Source organism: Chiloscyllium plagiosum, chromosome 39 (genome assembly GCF_004010195.1).
Source record: "Chiloscyllium plagiosum isolate BGI_BamShark_2017 chromosome 39, ASM401019v2, whole genome shotgun sequence".
NCBI lineage: Eukaryota > Metazoa > Chordata > Chondrichthyes > Orectolobiformes > Hemiscylliidae > Chiloscyllium > Chiloscyllium plagiosum.
The window spans coordinates 17,234,198-17,248,054 of record NC_057748.1 but is presented as its reverse complement, the minus strand read 5'-3'; the positions used below and the strand labels follow the sequence as shown (position 1 = coordinate 17,248,054).

The 13,857-nt window shown below is 41.6% G+C and overlaps 1 protein-coding gene across 5 annotated transcripts in view; it reads left to right on the top strand.

Moving 5' to 3' along the window:
• Positions 1-13,857, top strand: part of LOC122542284 (myocardin-related transcription factor A-like) — a 200,812-nt gene that overhangs the window by 83,098 nt on the left and 103,857 nt on the right. The window contains exon 1 of one of the 5 annotated variants that reach the window (XM_043679875.1): positions 11,673-11,870. The exons of the other annotated variants lie outside the window; for them this stretch is intronic. Within the exon in view, the coding sequence (XP_043535810.1) occupies positions 11,720-11,870 (151 nt within the window). The 5' untranslated portion in view covers positions 11,673-11,719. Of the gene's footprint in view, positions 1-11,672; positions 11,871-13,857 lie in introns of those variants that run through there. 5 annotated transcript variants of the gene reach the window in all.

Here is a 13,857-nt window from a genome sequence, read left to right as displayed (position 1 = left end):
CTGGCCCAATGCCACCAAACCTTTCCTATTCATGTACTTACCCAAATGTGTTTTAAAGGTTTTAATTGTAACCACACCCACTGCTTCTTCTGGAAGTTCATTCCATGCACAAACCTCCTTTTGTTCAAACAAAAATTTGTCCCTCGTCTTTCTGACAATCTCTCTCTTCTCACCTTAAAAATATGCCTCCTAGTCATGAAATCCCCATCTATTGAAAAGACAACTGCCATTAACTTTATCTCTACCCCGCCATTATTTAATAAACTTCTAATAAGGGCACCTCTCAACCTTCTACGCTCCAGTGAAAAAGTCCCAGCGTATCCAGCCTTTCTTTATAACTTAGATCTTCTGTACCTGGCCACAATCGGGTAAATCACTTCTGAACCTCCTCCAGCTTAATAATATCCTTCCTGTAACTGGCTGACCAGAGCTGGACACAGTATTTCAGAAGAGGCCTTTCCAATGTCCTGTACAGCCTCAACATGATGTTTTAACTCCTATACTGAAAGGTCTGAGCAGTGAAGGCAAGTGTGTCAAATGCCTTTCTAACCACTCTGTGACTTAAACTTCAAAGCATTGTGTGTTTGAACCCATAGGACCCTCTGTTCGACAACACTATCCAAGTCCCTATCATTAATTGTATAAGCCCTATCCTTGTTTGTTGTATCAAAATGCAATATCTCGTATTTATTCAGATTGAACTCCATCTGCCATTTTTGAGCCCATTGACCCATTTAACCAAGATCCCTATGTAATCTTAGAACACCTTCTTCACTGTCGACGATGCACCAACTTTGGCGTCATTTGAAAACTTACTAACCATACATTCTGTATTCATATCCAAAACATTTATATAAATGACCGACAAAAGCAGACACAGAACTGATCCCTGTGGGACACCGCTGGTGACAGGCCTCCAGTCTGAAAAGCAACCCTTCACCACAACTCTGTGCCCTGCTGTTAAACCAATGATGTAACCAATTGGCAAGCTCACCCTGAATCCCATGTGACCTAACTTTACTAATTAGTCCAGTATGCGGAACCTTGTCAAAGGCTTTACTAAAGTTCAAGTACACATAACATCTACTGCTCTGCCCTCATCAATCCTTTCGGTGACTTCCTCAAAAAGCCTCAATCAAGTTTGAGACAAGATTTTCCTTACAAATCAATTTTTGCCCCTCTAAATGTCCATAAATCCTATCTTTTAAAATCACTTTTAACAATTCACCCATAACTGAAGGCTGACTCTCAGGACTATAGTTCCCCGGTTTGTCCTTACAATATTTGTTAAACAAAGGTACATTATTAGCTACTCTCTCGCCTTGAAGCATCTCAGCCGTAGTTATAGATGATGCAAATGCTTCTGCAAAGAGTCTCGCAATTTCCTCCCTTAATTCGCACAATGATCTGGGGTACATTAGATCAGGTCCCAGAGATTTATCCACCTTTATGTTCTCTAAGACTTCCTGAACTTACTATTTTGTAATGTGAACTGTTTTCAAAACATCAGAATTTATTTCTCTGCATTCTCTCGCCTTCATTTCTTTCTCCACAGTAGAAACTGACATGAAATAGTCACTTAGTATTTCTCCCATCTTTGGGATTTAACACAAAGACGACAACTTTGATCTTTTCGGGGCCCTACCCCCTCTTATCCTCTCGCTCTTAATGTACTTGGAAAATCTCTTTGGATTATCCTTTACCTTATCTGCCAATGCAATCTCATATCCCCTCATTGTCTTCCTGGTTTCTCTCAAGAATGCCTGTTCACTCTTTATGTTGATTAGGAGATTAAATTGAACCAAGTTGTTTATATCTAAAATAAACTTCTCGCTTATTCTTGACTAGAACCTCAATACTTTATTCATCCATTACTCCTTAATCTTATCAGCCTTACCCTTCACTCTAAAACGAACATCATGTCTCTGAACCCTTGTCATTGCACCTTTGAAAGCCTCCCGCTTGTCTCACGCCGTTTTACCTGTGAACAATCTACTTCGATCAACTTTTGAAAGTTCTTATCTCATACCATTAAAATTTGCTTGACTCCAATTAAAAATTTTAACTTTGGAAAACTTATCCTTTCCCATAACCATTTTGAACTACTTGTCAGCACATCCAACTTGTCTAGCCCTTTAAGAAAGTTCTAAGTTTTGATGACATCATCACTCCTAAATGTTGGGGGATACAGGCCCAGTCTCCTCACTCTGCACAGAACAGTCCTGTTATCCTGCAAATTGAGGAGGGTGTTCAGCCTCTGGCATCCCTGCTGTATCTCTGAAACAGGAACTGAAATTATCCTACTTTCCTGTCATCACAAATCCAGGTCCTTGTTGGGAAACATAGTATATCATTACCCTAGGAGAAATGCAATTATAAATTCAGGTTAATATTTCCTGTGGTTGTTTAACTCTGCATTTGAGTGGGGCACACCTTCTATTGCTTCCTGTAATCCAGCTGAATAAATAAGTTTTGTTCTCAATACCATTGTAGTCATGATTGAGAACTAAGTTGGTGCTTGAAGACAAACCTTCAACTCGAGCAAAGTCCAAAGCTCAGTTCATTAACCATGCTGTCTTGTCTAAATTGATTTGACAGACCGATGTTATTCAAAAGAGCTGTAGTAAGAGTTATTATATATCACAAAATTTAAATTGATATTACATTCTTTTCAAATTCCTGTATGCAGTTTCTAGTGTGGGTCGCCTGATTTCCTTTTGATTAACAGGAGAACTGTACTCTGTACTGCCCCATGTGCATTTCATCTGTAGTTTGCATTTTACTCTTATTAGGAATGCCCTTTTATAGTTTTTTTTTAAAGGAAGTTTGAGCTCATTTCAGGGATTAGAAACAACCGAAGTGCGTGCTGGAAATCTAACAGACAGCATGTTCTAGACTTAACCACAGGTACGTTTAGGTTGGCAAACCATCCAGGTTAGTGTCTAGGGTGGAGCTCACATCAGAGCTGCTCAACTCATTGAGCGCACTGACTATTTTTTGGATACAGTCGGAGCGTCTGAGTTGCTGCTGCTGTGTCAGTTTTTGAATTCTTTTTGAAAAATGTGCTATCCTGAATTGCAGATTTGCTCTGTTTATCTTCCTTGATTCCCCAGCTCTGGAAGCAGTGTGCTTTGACAGCCTCAAACCAATGCTGTCATTTTTGAGATATGGAGCTTGGAAGATACATCAGCAAGAATTCCTCACAAGAAAGGTTGTACTTCACCCATTGATTAAAAAATCTTTCAAGAAACCCTCCTGTGACACCCAATCATAGAATCCCTGCAGTGTGAAAACAGGCCATTTGGTCTGTTGAGTCCACACTGAACCTATGAAGAATATCCTGCCCAGACCCATCCCTATGCCTATCCCTGTAGCTCTGCATTTCCCATGGCTAATCAACCTGGCACATCCCTGGACACTATGGGTAATTTACTATTGCCAGTCCACTGAACTCGCACATCTTGTGGGTTCAGTGACTCTTCAGAACTGATTGTAGCTAGGAAAAGGTTGGTGTGTTTGCTGAAGGTGAGTTTGGGGGAGGGGGAATGAATAAATGATAGATGGAGCCCAGAGCGAGAGAGAACAGTAATTGGGCAGACAAAAAGTTGGGTAGTCGTCAGACCAGGAGAATGAATGGCTGCTGATTGTGGGCCATTGGAGCTGACAATAAATTGATTGTGGTAGCAGCACATGTGATGACAAGGCCTGGTGTGAGAGGGGTTGGGGTAAGAACAGGGAGGAAGGTGCTCAGGCCCTGAAATTACTTGACTGAAGGTCATAGGCGTACCAAGCAGGGAAAAATAAGTGAAATACTGTTCTTCCAGTTTGTGCTGAGCTTTTCTGGAGCACTGCAGCTAGCCTGAGAGACCCAAAATGTATGTTTGGCTGACTCTCCACATTTCCAGCATCTGTTCTTCATATTTTTTGTTTAGTGGCTAGTCTGGTGGTAATAGATGTTTTGTTGGCTGATGTGGACATTTTGGGTACTTTCCTCTTGAATGTGTATGAGGAAGGTGTGGTTCTCACTTCACTAGCTTTTGGAAGGCAGGCCCTTTGTTGAAAGGTGACATCAAACTTTAAAGCTCTGCATTTGAAAATGGGAACATGTGTTTTGAGAAGACTCTTGCATTTTAATTCATTCCTACCCACAGTGCTGTTTCTCGCCTGTGTAGCTGTGTGTGACAGAGGGTAGGTCAGCTGTCGTTTAGGATGTATGCATTTGTTAGTGTTTTATTTCTGCAAAGCAAGAGTAGTCTTTTGAGTATGACTCAACCCACTAAATGCAGTGTTGGACTAAAGTAATGCTCCATCTAGTGGCACTACGCAGAAATGGCTGTGTTTGGTTATTGCCATTGCTTGCAATGGAAGCCATGAGTCAGCAGTGTTAAAGAATCAGTTTTCACAGCATGGAAAGAGACACATCAGCCCATTGTGTCTGCGCTATTACCAAACATCTATTCAAATTCCATTTTCCAGCACTTGGTCCAGTAGATTCTATGCTATGGCATTTAAAGTGTTCCTCTGAATACATTTTTACAGGTCTTGAAGTTTCCTGCCTCTATTATCTACCTTAGGCAGAGTTCGAGATGCCCATAACCCCAAGTGAAAATTGTTTTCCACGCATCCCCTGACTATAAGTGGCTCAGTGGTTAGCACTGTTGCCTCACAGCACCAGAGTCCCCGGTTGGATTCCAGCCTCAGGTGACTGTGTGAAGTTTGCACATTCTCCCAGTGTCTGCATGGGTTTCCTCCGGGTGCTCCAGTTTCCTCCCACAGTCCAAAGATGTGCAGGTCAGGTGAATTGGCCATTCTAAATTGCCCATAGTGTTAGGTGCATTAGCTCGAGGGAAATGGGTCTGGGTGGGTGTGGACTGGTTGGGCCTGTTTCCACACTGTAGGGAATCTAATCGAATCTAATCTATACAAGTTTAAATTTCGCTTAAACTGTCTGCATCCCTCAAACCTTGTATTTTTCAATCAGGTTTCCCCAAGCTTTCTCTGCTCCAAGGAAAACACTCCAAACTATTTGATCTCTCTTCATAGCTGATTTGCTCTGGCCTTGGTTATATCCTGGTGAATCTTAGTGCACATTTTCTATTGCAGTGACAGCCTTTCTCTGGAGTGGAGGCAAGAACTGCACTCAGTCCTCCAACTGTGGCCTCATGTTTTATAGAGCTCCATCGTGACGAGTGGAAAAAAGCACAGTTAATATTTCGGGTCAGTGACCCTTATAAAAACAAACATCCCATATGCCGCTTTAACCACCTGTATTGGCCACAGATGCTCTGATTTTGACCATTCTGTGTCTTAATCTTCCTGTGGGGGGTGTATGTGTATGTATATATAAAAAATATGCACATATAGAACAAAATTTGCTGGGGAAATCTGTTATGGAGTTCACAGCAGGTATAATGGGAATTCAGAATCAAAGAAATCATTGAGAATTAATTTGATCTTTTCGGCTGTGTCAATTTCAAGCCTTTTTTTAATATTTGGGAATAGATCATTGGGAAAAGACCCTCAATCAATAATGGAAAAAGCACAAAGGATATTTTTTTTAAAAAAAGTAAGCTGGGACTTTTTTTGAGTGGAGGTAGGAGATTGAGAGGCCTGATTGAAGTTTATAAAATAATGAGAGGTACAGATAGAGTTAGTGTTAATTGTCTTTTCCCTAGGATGGGGGATTTCAAGACTAGGGGGTGCATTTTTAAGATGAGAAGAGAAAGGCTTAAAAAAGACTTGATGGGCAAATGTTTTACCCAGAGGGTGGTTCGTTTGTGGAATGAACTTCCTGAGGAAGTGGTGAGTGCAGATCCAATTGCAATGTTTAAAAGACATTTAGGTCGAGCTATGAATAGGAAAGGTTTGGAGGGATATGGGCTAGGAGCAGGCAAGTGGGACTAGGTGAGTTGGGGATTGTTTGGCGTGGACTAGTAGAACTGAAGGGTTTGTTTCTGTGCTGTATTATTCTATAACAAGATTTTTCCATGACTTGCACTATTTGTGAAGTTTTGGTTAGGACCCATGGGTTTGAAGGAGAATGCTTCAGTTTATTCCAAATTATTTCAGAAATGTATTTCAAATATAGTACAGAAAGTAGTCACCTAGGAGGCATTTTCCCTTTTTTTAAGGTACCTCTGTTCATTATTATAGCTAACAGCAGGAGAAATCCAGTTTAATATAAATGCATTATTTTATATTGCAACTTCAGAAAATAAGGGCTCTGGATCTAGCAATCTGATGATTAATGTGTTTTTAGTTGTATATGTGAAATACTGATGGAATGATATTATGTTGCCCACCTTAATTTGAAGATATAACTGTAGTTTAGTTATGAACACAGTTTGGATCAAAGCCAGCATTCAGGATATAATCTTGGGAAGCTAGTATTCTTAAGTGGCAAGAAATACCCTTGTGGTGGTGAAGAGAAAAACAATAGGGTCCTGATGCAAAGCCACGTGTTTAGGCCAAAAGATGATCCAGAGGCAGACGATTTAGAAACTGTTGTAGATCAAGGCATATGAATCAGTGCAGCGTATGAGGTTAACTCATTTTTTAGCCTTTTTTTTTGTCATAGGAATTAACCATTGTGTGGGAGTTGGGATGTCATTTTGTGGCTGTGCGGGACACTGGTTAGACCACTTTTGGATTACTGCATTCAATTCTGGTCTCCCTGCTCTGATCGGAAAAATGTTGCTGAACTTGAAAGGATTCAGAAAAGTTTTACAAGGATGTTGCTGGGGTTGGAGGGTTTGAGCGATAGGGAGAGGCTGAATAGATTGGGGTATTTTCCCTGGACTGTCAAAGGCCCATGGGTGACCGTACAGTGGTTTATAAAATTGATGGCCATGGATAGGGTGAATATCCAAAGTCTTTTCCCTAGGGTAGGGGAGTCTAAAACTAGAGGGCATAGATTTAAGGTAAGAGGGGAAAGATTTTAAAAAGACCTAAGGGGCAACTTGTTCCATGCAGGGGGTGGTGTATATATGGAATGAGCTGCCAGAGAAGTGATGGAGGCTGGTACAATTACAACATTTAAAAGGCATCAGGATGGGTATGTGAATAGGAAGGGTTTAGAGGAATATAGGCCAAGTGCTGGCAAATGGGACTGGATCAATTTAGCATATCTGGTTGGCATTGAGTTGGACTGAAGGTTCTTTTTCCATGCTGTACAGCTCTATGATTCTATGATCAACCTCTTTCTAGATCACAACATGGTGTACACTCAATTTTTCACCCCATAAATAGATGATTTATTGAACACTTCCTCATAACTGGGTGCAAGTCATGAAACAAGTATGGGCTGTGTTGCAAAGGTGCACAGGAGCCTGAAGCAGACAGACCCTGTGTACTGAATGATATTGATGGTAAACACCAATTCAACTCTCTGTTCAAACGTGTATTTGCAGCAGACATGTTGCAGTAGTTATCTGATCAAATTTAATCTATTATTATGACAGTGAATGCATAGATATTTTATACTGAATAAAAGAATAACATTGTGACCTCATAAGTTATTCTTTGGACAGTTTGGAATGGGCCATAAATATTGGCCTTGCTGGAGACATCTGCATTCCTTGAAAGAATTAAATAACTATTTTTGTCTTTAAATTAAAGAAGCTTATTAAACTAATTCATTGGACATAGTACAACATTGTCCATCAGAAACTCTGTTCCCTCTAATTTTCCTGCTACTGCATGGGTCTCCAAGGTCAGTGTGTGGGCATGGCTGCACAGCTTAGAGGAAGCATTGATCAGAAAAATGCATGGAAGTAAAGCATACCTTCGTTTGAATTTAAAATCTTAAAACATTTAAACGCTAAGTGTACCTGTGATTGCACCGAATAGACTGATCCCACCAGCATCATTCTCTAACTGTCTCGGTGGCCTTGCAACAGTTGTTTTTGGTCAGCAAGTCCTAAATCGCCACTGGGTTTAATGGGGCTGTGGATATGTCAATTAACTGGGTTTTCTGGGCCATTTTGGCAGTGTCCAGTCCATTGCAAGGTTTTGCAGAGTTTAAAAAACTATTTTGGGAGCTGACATCAGGAAGAAGACGAGCATTTCTTAGTTCCTGTTAAATCTGGAAGATGTAGTGGAGACTTTGCTAATGGAATTTCTGTAATATTCTAGTGTGTTCCTGACATGCCATTCAGGTCTTTCTTCAGTACATGGATATGCTGATGACAGTTACTCTGTACGCTAGGTCTTCTGTTGACTTATAGAGGTCTTTGTTAAGCAGTCATCACTTTGGTTTGCAGACGGCTGTGCTGAAACAGCTGATTGAATGTTCCCTGCCAGGGCTTAACACTCAGAAGGCCAGCGTTCACAAAGAAAAGTCTTCAAAGCTGCTCTGAAACTTTCCTTGAAGTACTACCAATTGTTTGATATGGTGACAGCTTACCCATCAAATTGCATCATACTTTGAGTCACAAGCTCTTAATGTTGAGACAGCAGAGGAATAAGGCAAAGGAAGCAAATCCTACAGTCCAGTTCCAATCATATCTTTCCCTTTGTCTCCAAAAATTGGCAGGTCCCGAACTGGGCTGTTCAATTACTCTTTTGTGCCAGGGTCCACGGCTAGTTCTTGTCAGTAACTGACTGTATCAGAGCTACTAGTCTGTCTATATTTTTCATCCTTACCTTCTAACATAGAAACCTTCTAACATTTGCTTCTACTGCCTCTCAATGACATTGATGAGATCAGGAACTGGATTGGCAGAAAATCACCTCGAGTCATAGAGATGTACAGCATGGAAACAGACCCTTCGGTCCAACCCGTCAATGCCGACCAGATATCCCAACCCAATCTAGTCCCACTTGCCAGTACCTGGCCCATATCCCTCCAAACCCTTCCTATTCATATACCCACCCAAATGCCTTTTAAATGTTGCAATTGTACCAGCCTCCACCACTTCCTCTGGCAGTTCATTCCATACGCGTACCACCCTCTGCATGAAAAAGTTGCCCCTTCGGTCTCTTTTATATCTTTCCCCTCTCACCCTAAACCTATGCCCTCTAGTTCTGGACTCCCTGACCCCAGGGGAAAGACTTTGTCTATTTATCCTATCCATGCCCCTCATAATTTTGTAAACCTCTATAAGGTCACTCCTCAGCCTCTGATGCTCCAGGGAAAGCAGCCCCAGCCTATTCAGCCTTTCCCTATAGCTCAAATCCTCCAACCCTGGCAACATCCTTGTAAATCGTTTCTGAACCTTTTCAAGTTTCACAACATCTTTCCGATAGGAAGGAGACCAGAATTGCACACAGTATTCCAACAGTGGCCTAACCAATGTCCTGTACAGCCGCAACATGACCTCCCAACTCCTGTACTCATTACTCTGACCGATAAAGGAAAGCATACCAAACGCCTCTTTCACTATCCTATCTACCTGCAACTCCACTTTCAAGGAGCTATGAACCTCCATTCTAAGATCTCTTTGTTCAGCAACACTCCCTAGGACCTTACCATTAAGTGGATAAGTCCTGTTAAGATTTGCTTTCCCAAAATGCAGCACCTTGCATTTATCTGAATTAAACACCATCTGCCACTTCTCAGCCCATTGGCCCATCTTCTGTGCCCTTCAGTTAAATTTATCATCCTGTTGCATGATGGAACTTAACAGTATGGGAAATTGTTTAGACACCAGGTCAGGTTTGAGAAGCAGTGGACATTCTCTTTGGATCAAAGCAAGATACTGGGAGCTCTAATGGGGATGTGCAAGATTATGGCAAGTTTGATAAGGTAGACAAAACCATTTCCATCAGCTGATGGTGTGAGGACTAGGGGGACACATGGTTTGGGAAAGATGAATATGAGAAGGATTTTTGTTACACTGCAAATGGTAATGATCTTGTACTTGCTATGAGGGTGTTGGAAGCAGAGATGATCGTCTTAAAATATTTTAAAAGATAAACTTGTAGAACCGTGGGAATACACCAGGTGATATAGCACCCCTGCAGTATTGTGTTGGGTTTTGGCTCCTTATCTGAGGATTGGCTATGGAGGAATTACACCAAAGCTTTACAAGACTGATTTCTGAGACGACAGGACTGACCTATAAAGAGAAATTGGATCGGTTAGCACTATAGTCACTAAAGTTTAGAAGAATGAGGAGGTATCTCTCAGAAATCTACAATTCTAACCGGACTGAACAGGGTAAATGCACAGCTGTGTTCCCAATATTCAGGGAATCCAGAATCGGAAGCTACAGTCTAAGACTGTACTTGAGACATGTCAATCAGAGGGATACGGATGGCACAGTTCATGTTTGTCCCCTTCTTTCGGACCTTTCGACTTGTAATACATCATGATTCAATTGGAAATAATAAACGTTGATTTAAGAATAGGACATCAAGTTGAAGCTTTTCATTTTGCACTTAGAATCCCTAATGTGCGGAAGCGGGCCATTCAGCCCATCAAGTCCACATTGCCCTTCTGAAGAGCATCCCACCTAGATCCACCTCCCTATCCTGTCTGTTTAACCCTGCATTTCTCATGGCTGATCCCCCTAGTCTGCACATTCCTGGATACTACAGGGCAACTTAGCATGGCCAGTCCACCTGATCTGTTCATCTTTGCACTGTGGGAGGAAACTGGAGCACCTGGAGGAAACCTTCACAGACACTGGGAGTAGGTGCAAACTCCACACAGACAGTCACCCGAGGGGGAATCGAACCCAGGTCTCTGGTGCTGTAAGGCTGCAGTGCTATCCCCTTCTTGGACCTAGTCCCGCACTTACCTGGGCACAGACACAAGAAAGCCAAACTTGGAAAGGGAGGAATAGTAAACTGTCCCTACAGCATGCCAACCATGATTGGCTAACCAATAAAACACAGAGTTGGGCTAAGTTGAGGTAATTTCTTGGTGGAAATCTTTATGTAGAGAAGTGCTAGGGCCCCAATTACTTACAATATGTATCAGTGACTTGGATGAGGAAGGTGAATGCATTATCCCCAAGTTTTGTGGGTGACACAACTGCTGAGAAGACAAGAAATAAGGATAGCAGAGAATCTGCTTTGTAATAGGGAAAAAAAAGTTGGCAGCTGGAGTATAATGTGGCAAACATTGAAGCTGAAGTGTGTGTGCCTTTGATCAAATGAAATTTTGAAAATTAAAACCTATTTTAGTTACTGGATTTAATCTCTTACCCTCGCATGGATTGTGCCTCTCTTGCAGCAGTCTGACACTTTGCCGTATGACAAGTTGCTTGCATGTACAAGTTATATTGACAGCTCTCTAAATCTGTTATTGACACATGGACTCAACAGCTGTGGTATTACTCAAAGAAATAAATAAAAGATGGTGATGGTTGGCGTGATATTAAAAACCTGAAAAAAAAATCCCAAGAGGCAACATGTGCTGGTTGGAGCCAAGAGGGCAGCTGCGTGTGTACTATTTTGGTTGCAATAAGTCACTTGTTGCCATGTGTTGTCAGTTCTGTATGTGCAGACGGTGGCAAATGCTACCCTTGTCACATGAAGGGCCGCTGCTTCTGGGTGAGATCACCATGTCAACGGGAGCTCTTTTGGATCTGGTTCTGACTATTGAATTATAAGCAAAGGGAGGTCCTTATTCTTTTCTTTTGAACTAAGCGAAGGGTGCAGAGCGAGTAGAGTCACGCAGGTCGAATGTCAGAAGTTGGATGCGATAACTATTCTTGTTGCACTGCTGTAGCTCAACACTGCAGGCCATTGATTGCGTCGAGAAAAGCTTTCAATGTACTTGCTTCAAAAGCAGTCTTCTACCATGCTGGACAAGACCAGGAAGATCAAGTCCGTCTTGTCCGAGATTCTGTCTGTCAGCGGTCACAACACGTGGAAAGGGCATTGCTGCACTGACGGCACTCGTTACAGGGGATTAAAAGAAGGTTAGCTTTCTCCTGCTTTTGGTGGAAATGACTACAAGTGAACAGTGTTGCGTATTGTGCACCTTCACCTGCTGCATATCTGTCCAATTCTGGGGACTGCTGACAGGCCGACATGGCTTCTGATGCAGAATCTATTTTAAATCTACAGTCAGGTGAAGTTTTTTTTCTGCTCATTTGAAAAAAAAAGCTCCTTGTGATTTGAAGGCTGATTTGCGCTTGAAAAAATAAATCCTGGATCTGGGAATATTAAGAAAAATTTAATTCTTACAGAGCATTTCAGTGCATTTACAGTGACACAATTAATATTGTGCATGCAAGTACAAAGCATTGGGTGTAGTTTAGGTGGGTGGGGTGGCGCATGTAACTGAGTGACACTGTTAAGTCTTGTCAAATTGCTGCAAAGCCATCTTAAAGCCCTGCTGTCCTTTGGTCAGGCGTGTCTTGGTGCTCGGTACAAATCTGGCATTCAAGTGTGGAGAAACCATCAGGTTACAGATGAACTTGCCAAAGGATTGAAAGAAATGGCTAAATGTGTGCAGAAGGGGGCAAAAAAAAGGGGATATCTCATCAGTATTCAGAACGGGAAAAAGGCAAGCTAGATGAACCTGAAGGAGCAGTGCTCCAAAAGCTTGTGATTTTAAATAAACCTGTTGGACTACAGCCTGGTGAGGTGAGACTTATGACTTTATTTGGTTGGGTGGAGTGTGTCATATCTGAACATAACCCAAGCTTTTGAGAATCAACCCTTCCAGAAATCCTCGAGTGACCAGCTACTTTTTGAGTCCCTTGACACGACCCCTAACTGACAACTAGATTAATGCTAGTGATGTTGGGAGGGGACCTTTAAGTAGGATTTAATTAGGGCTGTTTAAGGGCTTCAATCAGTGTTGGCGTGTGGGAGCTGTCCCAAGGACTTCCTGCCATTGGCTGAATTGATACAGGGCCGAGTCCCCATCCTCAAGCCTCCTCCCTGAATCAGTGTCCCCAGCCCTCCAGCACCAGGAATGGCATTAAATTCCACCCAAGGGAACTATTAGGACCTGTTAAAAGCTTTTAACAACGGAATATTTAATTTACTAGGAAACTACTACCTGGTTTTGAATGATTAAAAAATCATTTTCAGTTATTTAAAGTAGCTAAACACTTGATTAAAAATGCTGATTTTTGTTTATAAACTGATTCTCAGCTGCATTAATAAACCAGGTTATCACATTTTCAGTGTAAATTTAGAGCATTCTAAAACAGCTGGTTAGTGGAACGATTTCCCATTTGCAATGCAATCAATTTGAATGGAAGCATAAACAAAGGATATTGTTTGAAAACCAGGATAATTCAGACCCAGATGCTGAATTATACCCAATTTTACAGCAATGACATGGTCTGTCAAAGCTATTTCACAGTTGCTGGTTTTATCTCCTGTAGTTTGTACCTGCAGGACATTAGCGACAAAGCCAACTTCATGCTTTAAGCACGGATATGAGGAGTACTTTTGCTTTTCTCTAACGGTTGAGTCTGTGGAACCCTCTTTGTCAGAGCAGTGGAAACAAAGGTGATTGAAATGTTTATTGTGGGGATGGGGAGTCAGAGGATGTCAGGGACTAGCAGGGAAATGAACTTACTGTTGCAGTTGGAACAGTCAGAGTCTTTTCAAATGACTGAGCAGGTTCTAAATGCTGAGTGACCTTTGCCTGTTTGGCATGTTCTAGGCATAAGACTGACCATTCAATTGTGGGAAAGATGCACATGGGCTGCTCAAAAAATGATTTGAATAATTGTATTATTCTCTTCACTGTACAATGAGAACAGAGAGGGGATCCTTTTGCTTAAGTTCCACAACACACAGTGCTGTTCCAGTCAGTGTTTCGACCCAACATTTTAAGATCATAAATAGATGCAGTGGTTGGCTATTTCACTCTTCAAGATTCTTCATTCCATAAGATCATGGGAATAAGGAAAAACTCTTGGCTGGTTGGAGTCATATCAGGCA